This window comes from Euleptes europaea, chromosome 6, assembly GCF_029931775.1.
Source record: "Euleptes europaea isolate rEulEur1 chromosome 6, rEulEur1.hap1, whole genome shotgun sequence".
Classification (NCBI taxonomy): Eukaryota; Metazoa; Chordata; class Lepidosauria; order Squamata; family Sphaerodactylidae; genus Euleptes; species Euleptes europaea.
Window position 1 is genome coordinate 34,032,403 of NC_079317.1, and position 13,254 is coordinate 34,045,656.

A 13,254-nucleotide genomic window follows, 5' to 3' on the forward strand; every position below is an offset into this window, starting at 1 on the left:
TACAGTGTCTTTTCCAATAAAGGTTCTTAAGTTGGATGAGTCTGCAAAATAAGACCAACCACGATAACCTGAAGCAAAAAGTGAAGACACCACGTAGGCAAAACAAAGACCAAAACAAAAAAGATTTGTGCACAAGTTACTTAAACAGCTGATGTATTGTGTATACTAGGGTTGAACTACCTTACACTCTGGACCTGACTTGTGGCACATTTGCCAGAAACAATGGCCACTGCTGAGCTATACATGGGAAAGTCTTGTTATTATTTTTGCAGCTGCTGCTTGCTACACACGAATTTTGTTCAAGCTCAAGATGGCTGATCTTATGCTGAATCTGAAAACCTTTCAGCCTGATTATGAAATAGAGGCAACTGAAGAGCACCTCCTGCATTTGAGAAACTATGCCAAAGGGCTGACAGTGAATGCCTGTGCCCATGCGGTCTTCTTCTGCCAGATGCTCGAGGACACCAAGTAAGGCAGGGAACAAACATTTTTCCACTTTAGATTTCCTAGGGCTGATTAAAGCTGCTGATGGACAGGGGCAACCTGGCCTTTAGGACTTTTGTCACTGCAAAATGTTCTGCAGTATAAGTAAGTTCCAAATTGACAACTCTTTTTAAAATGGAGGCCCACTGCTTATTATTAATTGCACATTGAAATTTAGCCGAGAGAGGGCTTCAACATGTTGCTGATTTTGCCCTTGGATGACCTTTAATCTTTTGTCAAAAGGATTAAAAGACATTTCCTTTCCCTTCTCTCAATCAGTGGTGTGGGCAGGCAAAGCATAAAAGGACCAATTTTCCTTTCATCTTCAACTTTGTTTTTCTCTCCCCTATGTTTCACCAGTCAAGGTATTTTTAGTAATGAACACGGTGTGTATGTGTGTAGGTATCATAAGGTAAGGACATTTTAACAGATTATGTTATGCTAGAGCTCAGATGGACAACTGACAGTAGAATTAAGTTGAGGAATGTATGTTCTGATTGTGCATTTTAAAAGTGGTATCTTAAACCTGGGGAAGGGAATCCTAACCATTGGGACTGGTGCTTTAAAACATGGAGAAACATGAATAGGGTTGCCAGCTCTGAGAAATACCTGGAGATTTTGGGGGGTGGAGCCCCCCCAGTCAGCAGATTATAATGCCATAGCAGCCATTTTCTCCAGAGGAACTGATCTCGATTGCCTGGAGATCAATTGTAATAGCGGGAGATCTCCAGGTGCTACCAGGCGGTTGACAACCCTAAATGTGAGGCTATATCAGTTTGCACTTAACTCTGTTTTGTATGTAATTCTTACACTGACAAACAGAATCATTTCTGTGATTTATCCCATGTGAGCTTTGTCCGAGGATGCATAACAAAGAGAGCTGACACCAGAGCTGGGATAATCAAAAGGCCAACTTTATTTATCTGATCAAGAGGGATTTGCAGCACCCACAAGCCAAAACACCTCCAGACTAACTGCAGTGTGGGCAATTGTTCAGATGCAGAAGAGTCAGGCCGCCCCTTTTTGTGCATCCCAGTTCTTAAGGCGAGACCACCCTGGCTTGGAGCTGTAACGTGTGGTATGGCTCATGCTCCTCCTTGGCAAGCCTTCTTTAGTGCTCGAGGGAGGTGTGCCACATCCAATCTCCCAAGCCGCAAGGTCTATAGGTCAAGGATAGCAGCACCCCTCAAGGAGTTCCTGTCCCAGGTCACTGCTAGGCACCGAGGCCCCAGGCCTGGTCCGAGGGTTACCCCTTCATCTTCCAAACTGATGCCTCAGGGTGCTCACTGGAGTTGAACCATGAACCAACCTTTTCCCGCACTGCTCCTGCATATCACCTATCACTTTCAGAGTAGGGTAGGCAAAAAACCACCCCCAGCTTGTTGCCAATTGTGCCAGAGGGGTAAAAATTCCTACCCAGCCCCCAGATGGGCGACCAGCTTGCGCCTGCTCTGAAACAGAGGGAGGGTGGTGTCTCCTCCATTTGCTTCCAAAGATGGAGGAAATGCCTGAGCCAGACCCTACAAGCCCCCTTTCCCTTGGGCCCTCCCCTCTTCATACGTCAGGCCTAAGGATGAATGGAGACTGGCTCTCTGTTCCCGCCACTGGCAGCCAAAATCCGCTCCTCCCATCACTCCTTTGAAGGTGGGATGGAGCGGTCTTTTCCGCAGATGCATAATAAAGAGAGCCTAGATACAAAAATAACCCTGTGCCGAATGCAAAGATCAAATCAACAGCACAATGGCCAAACTATATCCCAAAACAACACAAATTAGTGTTGCATATTAATGCACATTCGAGAGTTTACATGTCAATTTTCACAATATCACAAAATTTCTATAATTAATTTCCCACAAGTAAGAACACAGGTAAGTATAATATTTTACGATGGTGTTCTTTGCCCCAGCTTCTTATAGAGACTCTTCTGATTCAATGCCGGGGGGTTATGCACCCTAGGACCCACTGCTAGGATCTGAAAAACACACGTGAAACCCTCAACCAAATAACATGTATCCAATTTCAATGAGTAGGTGGCTAAAAAGCGCCTGAGCTCGGGGACCTTAACTGGACTGGGTACCTTTTGGAGTAATGCCTGCATTGGCCCCTCCGCTGCCTTTTTGCCCCCAGCCTTGGTCCCTACGCACCCATCTATTGGCTTACCCCTTGGAACAGGAAGTGAAGGGGTGAGGCTCCCAGCAGATGGAGCATTCATGTCTATATCTACATGGGTGACGATGACAGCGGCCAGTAGAACTGAACTCCCAGCAAAGCAAGCAGGGTTTAACCCTTGGGGGCCGCAGGCTCGGGGAGCGAGCAATAAGGTGTCCACTGTAGGACCTCTCTCCCTGCACTGCCTTTGCAGGCATCATGCACTGCATCCATAACTCACCCTGTGGGACATCCCAGGCGAGAGCTGGGTTATGAGCTGCTCGCACTCTAAAGTTCTCGTCATATTGGAGCCATGCCTGACCCACAAACTCATTACATGCACGATGAACAATATCCAGGTACTTGGTCAATGCTGAGGCCCTCAACGGCTGCTCACGCACAATCACCCCCATGTAAATGAGGTATCCCGACAGCCAGTTGGACCAATTACGATCCACTTTCTTTTTCCACAACTTGTCCCTGTTCCTGTCTTCGTCCTTCGCTTTTATCTCCTCCTCTCCATTTAGCAGTGAGAAGAGATCCACATAGTCCCCTTTAAGTATCTTATCCCTTATTGTTTGTGGAAGGTGGGCCCCCAAAGGCAACCCTACCGCCCCAAGAGCTGGTGAGACTCCCACAGCTTGGGTTAACCCCTCTGCCAGCGCCATCTGAGAACGAGCTTGACCTCCCGGTACTGCCATCTGAATTGTCTGGGGGGCCCGCCCCAGCTGGGCTGAGGCAGCAGGAGCTGGTGGCACCGGAGTGGGCAAGGCGACTTGCCACACCTGGTTGGTCACTGCCATTTGCCATTGGGCAGCAGCTGTGGGCTGTTGAGGAGCCTGCTCCCCTGGCAAAGACAAGGCAGCCCCCGGGGCCAGCCCCAATAGCTGAGGGGGCCCAGTGGCCTGCATTGGCTCAGTTTTACAGTATAGAGGAGACAAGCCCACCGCATGAGTGTTAACCAACGACTCCTTGGCAGGGGGCGTGGCCTCTGTATGTGCATGAACGAGGGACTCACCTGCTTCTGAGGGCCCTGCCGCTATAAAGCTGGGCAGTGCATAGCCCTCCCGGATCCTCGCAGGAACAGCACCATTGCTCTCCAAGGCCTCCCTGCCTCCTGCCTCCAGAGATGGAGAATTGGCAGTCCCCTGTTCCAAGGCAGTCAAACGCCCTGCAATCGCAGACATAAACTGATAAATGGATTCAAGGTCGTGTGCCCCCTGAGGCCCCGGCCCACCCCTGGTGACCCGCGCCCTGCTGGCACCGTGCACCTGGCTTGGACCCCGGGCCCTCCGGGCAGCCTGGCTGGTAGCTCGTTGCTTCTGAGCAGCGTGGCTGACCTCCTGTCCCTCCTCCACTTGTAGGGTGAGCCTCCTTGTCCTACTGGGCCTTTGAGCCGGCGGGCCGCTAGCCCTTGGTGCACCTCTCTTTGGCCCCATCCCCGGCTGCTGTAAATGTGCAAAGCCCAAGCACCGGATGAAAAGCTCGGTCGGCGCTCCCCGGCTGCTTGGACGTATCAGCAATGTCGGCAAAGGAGAAATGAAAGCAAAAGGCCAAATGGGTTGGGCGGTAAGACCCCGAAGACACCGGGCCGCCTGCAACGCTGCGAGAAGTTAATGAAGCAGAGATGTTAACAAAGTGACCTCCCGGCTCTGGAAAGACCAAGGAGGGGAGCGGCTGCTCCGAGCTGCTTTCCCTTAAAGAGCCACAAAATGATCGATGGAAGGTTTGCAGGAAATATTGCCGTTCGCCAGCTGCTGTATCAGAGGGCTTCGGGGAGTCCAAAGCCACCCCCAGCGTCCCCCCCCCTTTTCCGGTACTTAGCCACGTGGCTTGATTGTAAGCCTCTCGGCTCAGGTAGATGCTGCCTCCTCCGTTCGCTTCCAAAGATGGAGGCACCACCCACCCAGACCCTATAAGCCCCCTTTCCCTTGGACCCTCCCCTCTTCGTACGTCAGGCCCGAGGATGAATGGCGACCGGCTCTCTGTTCCCGCCACTGACATCCGAAATAAGCCCCTCCCATGGCTTCTTTGGAGGTGGGATGGGGCGGTCTCTTTCTAGCCGTACAGCAATGCTCTGACCACTGTCAACTGGATCTCCCTCCTCTGTTCCCTCAGTTCCTCTTCCCTTGCTTGTCTTGTCTTTTTAGATGGCATGAGCCTGTGTCTCTTAACTGATGTCAGTTGCTTTGGGAGGCAGTTGTCAGAAAAGTGGGAAGAAAATGTAATGGGCTTGTGGTGTTTTATGAATGGTCTTGGTCTTTTCCTTCCACAACATAAAGAGCCTGGTGACCTTTCCATATGAGTTGTCCAAGTACTGAATGTCAGTTTTATTATTATTTTTATGCTGCCACAATCTTCATTGTGAAAACTAGTAAGAAATGTGTGGGCAATGAACTTGATTGAGTAGAGCTTCCAATGGTCAGAGAGTGGGCCGTCAGTATAGCCCCGCCCCACCCCTGCTAATATTACCTCTCTTGCTATCTCAGCTGCAGTCTTCAATGTACTGACAGCAAACCTGGTGTAGCAGTTGCAGTGCTGGATTAAGGTCTGGGTAACTCAGGTTCAAATCCCCACTCTGCCATGAACCTTGCCGAGTGACCTTGGGCCAGTCACTCAGCCTAACTTCTTCCACGTAGTTGTTAAATTACACAATAATCAATTGACGCCTTGCAGACAACCAAAATAGCTATCAGCATAACCTTCCATGAGTCACAGTTCATTCTTCAGATAAATTAAATGTACAACTGGTGGGCCTGATTTTACATACCACAGTGAATGGGGAAAGAGGCCAATGTAAAACAAGATACAGTCAAAGGAATAATCCATTCACACAGTGGGTGAAACACTCCTAACTAACAACGGCAAAGTACAGTACACAAGCCTAATGCAGGATGAAATTAAGGTTGTTGTGAGGGTCAAATTGATGAAAAAATACCCTGAAAAAAAGATACCTTGCCTCGCAGCCAATGGTTTTAAAGTTGGCTTCCACAATAAAATATCAATTAAAGCTTGTTTTTTAAAAATGAACAATACAGCAATTAGGGGGGAAAACACAACAGCAGATTGCAAGACACAATGCTCTATAAGAGCAGAGGGGAAAAGGAAAAAATAATGACAGGCCAGTGTTTCTACTGAATGTTTCTATGGGGAGCCAGTGTGGTGTATTGGTTAAGAGCAGCAGACTCTAATCAGGAGAACTGGGTTTGATTCCCCACTCCTCCACATGAAGCCTGCTGGGTAACCTTGGTCCAGTCACAGTTCTCACAGAACTTTCTCAGCCCATGTGGAGGTAGGCAATGGCAGAGTATCTCCGAATGGACATCCTTTGCCTTGAAAACCCTATGGGGGTTGTGATTTGATGGCGCACACACACACACACACGCACGCACACAGAGGCTTCCAGAGGTACAGGACACGATCCTAATTGTAATTACGGTGTTATAGTTCTGCTTTTGTGTCCTTCCTCAGGCAGAAACCAGAGATTGAGAAAGTGCCTCTTTATGCCCAAGAATCCAAGGAAAAAAATCTTCGAAGCCTGAGGATTGGGATAATTGGGGGAGGTCACATTGGAAAACAGCTGGCCAGAGTACTCCTTGAACTGGGTGGCTTTCCAGGAAAGAATATCCAGATCTCCACGAGGCGGCCAGAGACTCTGTGTAAGAATCTATGCTTGACAGAAGTTAGACCCATCTGTGCTTCCAACATGCAGAAGCATTCCCAAAAGCAGATTTTATTGCTTTGCCAGTCCTGGCATAGTTAGACAATACCCAGTAGTAATCAAATGTTGTTTATTTGTCCCTTGAAACTCTGTCTGCATTGCCAATCAATGTTTGATGCAAGCATTTGTTTATGTATTTAGCATATTTCTTATCCATATTTCATTCTCCAATGGGGGCCCAAAGCAGCTTACAAACATAACAATACAAATAAATATAAACAAAATACAGTGTGAAGAAGGGGGGGAAGGAACACAAACCATCCAAGCCTGGGCTGATATTCTGCAGGGTGGTACATCAAAGCCACAGGCTGCAAGCAACAGGCTAAAAGCCAAGGGCAGAGAGCCCTTTGGCTCATGCTCCTGGCCTTGCCCACCTGCAACAAAAGGGAGAGACATGCACACCCTGGATCTTTCAAATAGCTGGCAGCCATCTTCCCACAACCCCCCTGAGTCCTTGCTGTTCTTTTTTATTTGATTTTCTAGAGTTGTCTCTTTCAAATGACTCAAAATCATGATTGATAGTGGATTTGGAGCAGGGAAATGTGGGGATTCAGATCCCAGGGGAGTGATTATGGGCTCACTGGGTAACTTTGGGGTTACATAATTGGCCCTCAGCACCAATTCCATATTTACCAGAGCCTAATCTTGCATATCTTCTGGAAGCTGTATTAGATGTATTCAGACTGTTCATTTGGTGGCCAAAGATAAAGCAACACAGAAAGGATAGGATAAAATCATTATTATTATTATTCAGCCTGAATCTTTGAGATAGTTTGGCTGTAAGCCCAAATAAATGAAGCATGCAGAGTGGATTATCTTTTTTTTTATTTGTTCTTTTCTAGTAGAATTTCCGAAACTGGGAGTCAACTGCTTTTACAACAACAGGAAGCTGGTGGGCTGGGCAGATGTTGTGTTTCTCTGCTGTCTCCCATGCCACCTCCCATACATCTGCTTGGAAGTTCACAAGGAACTCAAACCATCTTCTATTATATACAGTCTGGTCACAGCTATCTCTCTGCCCAGGTACGACGTCATCATGACATCTGAATGAGCTTGATAAATTGGCCCTTGGTTAAGCTGGAGAAGCTCATCTAGAGGAGGAGGAGTGAAATGAAAGAAGCAAGAGGCAAAAGCCAGTAGAGCAGCAGTCAGTGATGCCTCTCAAGTGCAACTCCAACTAAACACCATCTGAATACAGCCTAAATCTCAACAATCACCAAGGCAAAAATCATACGTATTTCCTTCCTCATGGCTTTTGTCAGCTAAATGCACTTTCAGTGCCATTCTAAACAGTTACACCCTTCTCAGTGCGTTGGAATCAATGGGTTTAGAAGGGTATAACTCTGTTAAGTTACTGCTGGTTCCTCAGACTGTGTACTTGTCACCAAAGACAGTCCAAAGGGTGTTCGTTAGATTTGTAAAAAGAGCCAGCGTGGTGTAGTGGTTAAGAGCAGTGGTTTGGAGCGGTGGAGTCTGATCTGGAGAACTGGGTTTGATTCCCCACTCCTTCACATGAGCAGCAGACGCTAATCTGGTGAACTGGATTGGTTTCCCCACTCCTACACACGAAGCCAGCTGGGTGGCCTTGGGCAAGTCATGCTCTCTCAGCCTCACCCACCTCACAGGGTGTCTGCTGTGGGGAAGGGAAGGTGCTTGTAAGCCGGTTTGAGTCTGCCTTAAGGGGTAGAGAAAGTCGGCATATAAAAGCCAACTCTTCTTCTTTCTGATGGTGATACTACAGATCTATCCCGTAACCATTCTGCACGCTTGCCTGTGACCTTTATCAACCTAGTTCTTGCTTGTTTTCAGGCTGAAGCAACTCCTCTCCTCCAATGCTATCTTGAGGCCACACTACACGTTCACAGATGGCAGCCCCCTCACCTTGTGGGAGATGAGCAAGATGGTTGTGGAAGCACTCAAAGACCCAGCTGTTGTGCAGGCTACGTGTCCCCTTGGTGCTATGGGTACTTTCCCCTTCAACTGTGCAGATCATGTGAGAAAGAGATGTTGCTTGGAGCTCAATTCTTGTGTGAACTTGGCTTGGGCCAAGTGCGCGTGTGGATGTGTATGCATGCCCTATGTTTAGACATCCCAACTTAAAAATGTCCTGTGAGTGAAGAACAAGCCCATCAGGATGAAAGGGTATATAGCCCAGCCTGTTCTTTGTTGTGCTAGATCTCTCTTTGTAGGTAATTTTGTTTACACTGGAGAACAGTAATGATGCAGTTGTGTTCTCCCCCCCTCATCACCTGCAGTCTGAAGCAGTAAAGTCCATACTACCCTTCCCCCCAGAACTCGACATTCCCACCTCACTCTGATGCATATGCAGACCTGACCTTGAATCTAGGTGAGAGGAGGAAGACGCAGGTAGCAATGCAGGCATTCTCTCATCCTTGAGCAGGTTAGGCAAACTTTTTGGCCTGACAACCAAAAAGACACCCATGTTCACCTGTGAAGATGTTGACGTGACACCAAATTATATGGGGAGAGAAGATGAGCGTTGCATTGGTCCAGAGCAAGCTGAGCTGCTGCCGCTGCCCCACCCCCCGTGTCAGCATCTCAGAAGCTCATCTTGATCCCTTGGGCAGAGAAGCAGTCCAGGGGGCCAAGCAAAATGGAGGTGCTGGGAGTTGCTTACCCCTGCCATAGACAGTCCTACGAAAATGTGAGAAAGACCACCAGATGTTGTCTCTGAGGGAGTTGCAAATCTGGAGGTGTTGCAATTCGCCTTAAAATCTAATCTAGGCCTGCCCTCTTGATTATCTTTGCAGGAGCAATTGCTATCAAGCCAAAGTGGCTGGAGGCTGTTTTCTATGCTGCTCTAAACAGCTACACATGCCAGGATTTACCCTACACAGAGGCCCTGAAGTTACTTAATAAAGTATGTTTTCCTGAGGATGTCACCACCCCCTCTGAGGAACAGATGTCACCACCTCCACCAGCATTTGTTTGTGAAAGCTTTATCAATAAGGCCTTTGCTTCCTCCCTGACACCTGATGAGTAAGTAGAGTCAACCCGGATGTAACTGTATTTAATCATGCTCTAATTCAATGTTTCCCAGCTTGTGGGTCCTGACCCAAAAGTGGGTTGCAAAGCCTCTGAAAGGGCAGGCTTTTGAAGTTTTACTGATTATGCATGTCTGGGTTTTTTTCCCCAATGGGTCACCATACCTAGTAAATTTGGTCTTGTGGATCACCATAACAAAAAAGGTGCAATCCACTGCTCTACTCTACTGGATACTTAAATCTGGTGACTGGAGCTGTGAATGGGCAAGACAGATCTTTCTACAACCCTAAAAGGGGCCCCAGGTTTGCAGAAAAACGTGAAATCTAAAAAAAAAAAATACATTGTGAGGTTTAAAAAACCTAACAATGATAAAAGGAGCACCTGTAGTTTAAGCAGCAGATTCCCTCAGTGGCTGTTGCTACGCAACCACAACATTTCAGGCTTAAATTTCTATGAATAAAAGGCGGGGGGAGGGCTCTTTCCAGGCCTATGTTGGCCTTTGAAGGATTCATTGGGGCACGGCCTGGTTATGGTTGCCAGCTTCAGGTTGGGAAATTCCTGGAGATTTTGTGGTGAAATCTGAGGAGGGCAGGGTTTGGGGAGGGCAGAGGCCTCAGCAGGGTATAACGCCATAGAGTCTACCCTCCAAAGCAGCCATTTTTTCCAGGGGGACAGATCAATGTCATCTGGAGTTCAGTTGCAATTCTGGAATATCTTGAGGTCTCACCTGGAGGTGGCAACCCTAGGCTTGGCGGCAACCACTCGGTGACTTGTGATCACCTGACTTGCATCTACAGCCATCCTATGAAAGCCAGTGTGTTGTAGCGGTTAGAGCTTCAGAGCATGGTCTGTGAGACCCAGGCTCAAATTCCCATCTTGCTATGGGAATTCACTGGGTGATTTTGGACCAGTCATAGGGTTGTTGTGCAGATAAAAAGGAGGAGAGAAGACTAATGTAAGCTGCTTTGGTCCCCACTGTGGAGAAAGTTTGTAGTTTTCCAAGGCAGAGGCCGGGGGGAGATGGAAAACTTACAGACAGAGGGGCAGATAAAGGTAGATTAGCTGTTGGGTGAGAAGGAGATAGAAATGCCCACTCCAGGTTAGGAAATTCCTGGAGATTTGGGGGGTGGAGCCTGGGGAGGGTGGTTTTTGAGAAGGGGAGGGACCTCAGAAGGGTATAATGCTGTAGATTTCACCCTCCAAAGCATCCATTTCCTCCAGGGGAACTAGGGTTGCCAGCCTCCAGGTGAGGGCTGGAGACCATCCAGAACTGATCACCAGATGAAAGAGACCAGTTCACTGGAGAAAATGGCTGCTTTGGATGGTGAACTCTATGGCATTATAACCTACTGAAGTTGCTTCTCTACCCAAATCTCACCCTCCCAAGGCTCTAGCCCCAAATCTCCAGGAATTTCCCAACCTGGGGCTGGCAACTCTAAGCAGAATTGATTTCTGTAGTGGAGGGGGAAGCAGGTGAGCAGCTGGGACCACCAGAACTGCTGTTGGAGAAGCAGGTGGGAGGCCAGGAGGGTGATGGGGTGGGGGCAGAAATAGAAAAAGTGACAGGCATGGAGAAGAGAGTAAGAAAAGGGTGGAAGGAGGGAGAAAGAATGAGAGACTGAGATAAGTAGGGGGAAGAGGAAAATGTGATGCCTGCTATAGAGAATGGCTCTGTTGGAATCAGTGTTTCTGAGCAAAAGAATCCTGGGTATGCTCCTGAAGAGTAAATAAGCCAAGGCTTTGGTCCTGAAGAGTTAGCTCTCTCTCTCTCCCCCACCTCCCAATTCCTGGTTCAATTGTTAGCCAGCCTTGTGGAAGCTGCTGGAAAAATTTCTACCTGGTGCCATGAGGGAGGCCATAATAATGGAAAGTAGCTTAGCGTGGGTGGTTTCCATGCCCTTCCCATAGCTACTAAATATGTACAGCAGTAGCATGTTGATATTCTGTGCAATTGGAGTTATCCATGGGATGAAAACTTTCCTGCTCCACAGTCAATTTCTGCCATGTGAAAGTATTTCCAATAGCTATAATGTCTGAATCATTCCCAATGTATGCTGTATTAATTTTGCTGTTCTATTATTCTCTTACTTTCTTTGCTGAGATTCCATCATTGCTAAGAGAAGGCAGTTTGCCCAGGCGTGCAAGCTGGCCACCACTATTCTGTGGATTGGTGTTTTCTCTGACACCTTTGCACAGAAACGGAAAAGGACTTCATGGATAAATACTGCAGCATGTAAGGATTTGTGTATGTGTGTTATGTGCCATCAAGTTGCTTCTGATTTATGGTGACTCTATGAATTAATGACCTCCCTAATGTCCTATTATTAACAGCCTTGCAAACTGAAGGCATGGCTTCCTTTATGGAGGCAATCCATCTTGTGTTGGCTCTTCCTCTGTTCCTGCTGCCTTCAACTTTTCCTAGCATTATTGTCTCTTCTTGTCTTCTCATGATACTATCAAAGTATAATAATCTCAGTTTAGCGATTTTCGTTTCTAGGGAGAATTCAGGCTTGATTTGATCTAGAACCTACTTGTCTTTTGGGAGTCTATGGCATTTGTAAAAAACTCTTCCAACACCACATTTCAAATGAATCAATTTTCTTCCTGCCCACTCTCTCTTCATGGCCTAATTTTTTCATCTATACTTAGTAATGGAAGGATTTAACATCCCCCTTATAGCAAAATGAATGTTGAACAATGGATAACATTGAGCAATAGATAACAAAGTCTTTTCTTTTCTCCTAGTACTTTCCCATGGTTTGACCTGACAAGTGTACAGCTAAAGGTGTCTCCCCTTAGCCAGCTTCTAGCAACAAGTACATCTTTCCAGAATAGCATTGCTGCATTGTATTGTAATGTCTTTGCTCTATTGGCCGCGGATTATAAAGAAAGCAACGGAGACGTCTCTAAAATACCTCTATCAGCTGTGCTATTACATCCCACCAAAAATCGGGGATTAACAGCATCTAGCACATATGGGACTTGTCCAAATAATACAGAGGAAGCATCTAGTAGTGAATCTGAAGACCTAAACACTTGAATCACAGAACTGTTAGTTTATAAGTGGAACTGCTTACATTGAGTACTACAGTGGCCATACTGACTAGTAACTTATCCTAACTACTTGCATTGCTAGAATCCAAACAGTTAGTTACTTGTAGTGCAACTATGTCACTGGAGGATATTTTGCCATGGAAAAATCAGAAGCATAGCAGAAGGGGGGCATTAAAAAAAACTTGAGGAAATTACTCAATTACTTTGTTATGGCAAAATAAAGTGAAATGGAAGGAATTATTCAAGAACTAGTTATTAATCTAGCGAAGCCTATATTCTCCCTCCTTTACCAAGTCCTGAATAAAATTTTAAGGTGAATACAAAACAAGTGATTGCTCTGTTAGTTAAATTGTGTGTGTTAAGTGCCGTCAAGTTGCTTCTGACTCATGGTGACCCTATGAATGAAACTCCTTCAAAATATCCTCTCTTTGACAGCCTTGCTCAGATCTTGCAAACTGAAGGCTGTGGCTTCCTTTATTGAGTCAATCCATCTCTTGTTGGGACTTCCTCTTTTCCTGCTGCCCTCAACTTTTCCTAGCATGACTGTCGTTTCCAGTGACTCTTGTCGTCTCATGACATGACCAAAATACGACAGCCAAACCAAAATACAACAGCCAGACCAAAACAGAGCAATCATAAGGACACTTTATTGGGTGTAAGCCCAATTGAATAGACCAGAGTAGAATTCTGAGTAGATCTGCTTAACCATTGCAACATTCTTGAGCAGTCTTGCAATATAATGATGATGGCCAGGTTTCCCATTTCAGGGTGAGGGAATAATAGGAACGACACTATTTGCTTCATGGAATTGTAATAATAAACTTGTGTTTTTTTTGAAAATA

General features: G+C 46.7%; 1 protein-coding gene across 1 annotated transcript; it reads left to right on the forward strand.

Annotated features, from left to right (window-relative positions):
* Nucleotides 1–310: 310 nt before the first annotated feature.
* Nucleotides 311–12,398, forward strand: NOXRED1 (NADP dependent oxidoreductase domain containing 1). The gene is made up of 6 exons (XM_056851844.1): nucleotides 311–468; nucleotides 6,103–6,290; nucleotides 7,195–7,375; nucleotides 8,162–8,316; nucleotides 9,124–9,352; nucleotides 12,104–12,398. The coding sequence occupies exons 1-6, from the start codon at nucleotides 311–313 to the stop codon at nucleotides 12,396–12,398; spliced, it is 1,206 nt and encodes a 401-aa protein (XP_056707822.1).
* Nucleotides 12,399–13,254: the final 856 nt, after the last annotated feature.

Excerpts from the sequence above, each read along its gene's own strand:
- NOXRED1 (XM_056851844.1), top strand. The coding sequence starts at position 311 with ATGGCTGATCTTATGCTGAATCTGAAAACCTTTCAGCCTGATTATGAA. Across the intron at positions 7,376-8,161 it reads ACAGCTATCTCTCTGCCCAG|GCTGAAGCAACTCCTCTCCT; the intron begins GTACGACGTCAT and ends GCTTGTTTTCAG. Across the intron at positions 8,317-9,123 it reads GTGTCCCCTTGGTGCTATGG|GAGCAATTGCTATCAAGCCA; the intron begins GTACTTTCCCCT and ends TTATCTTTGCAG.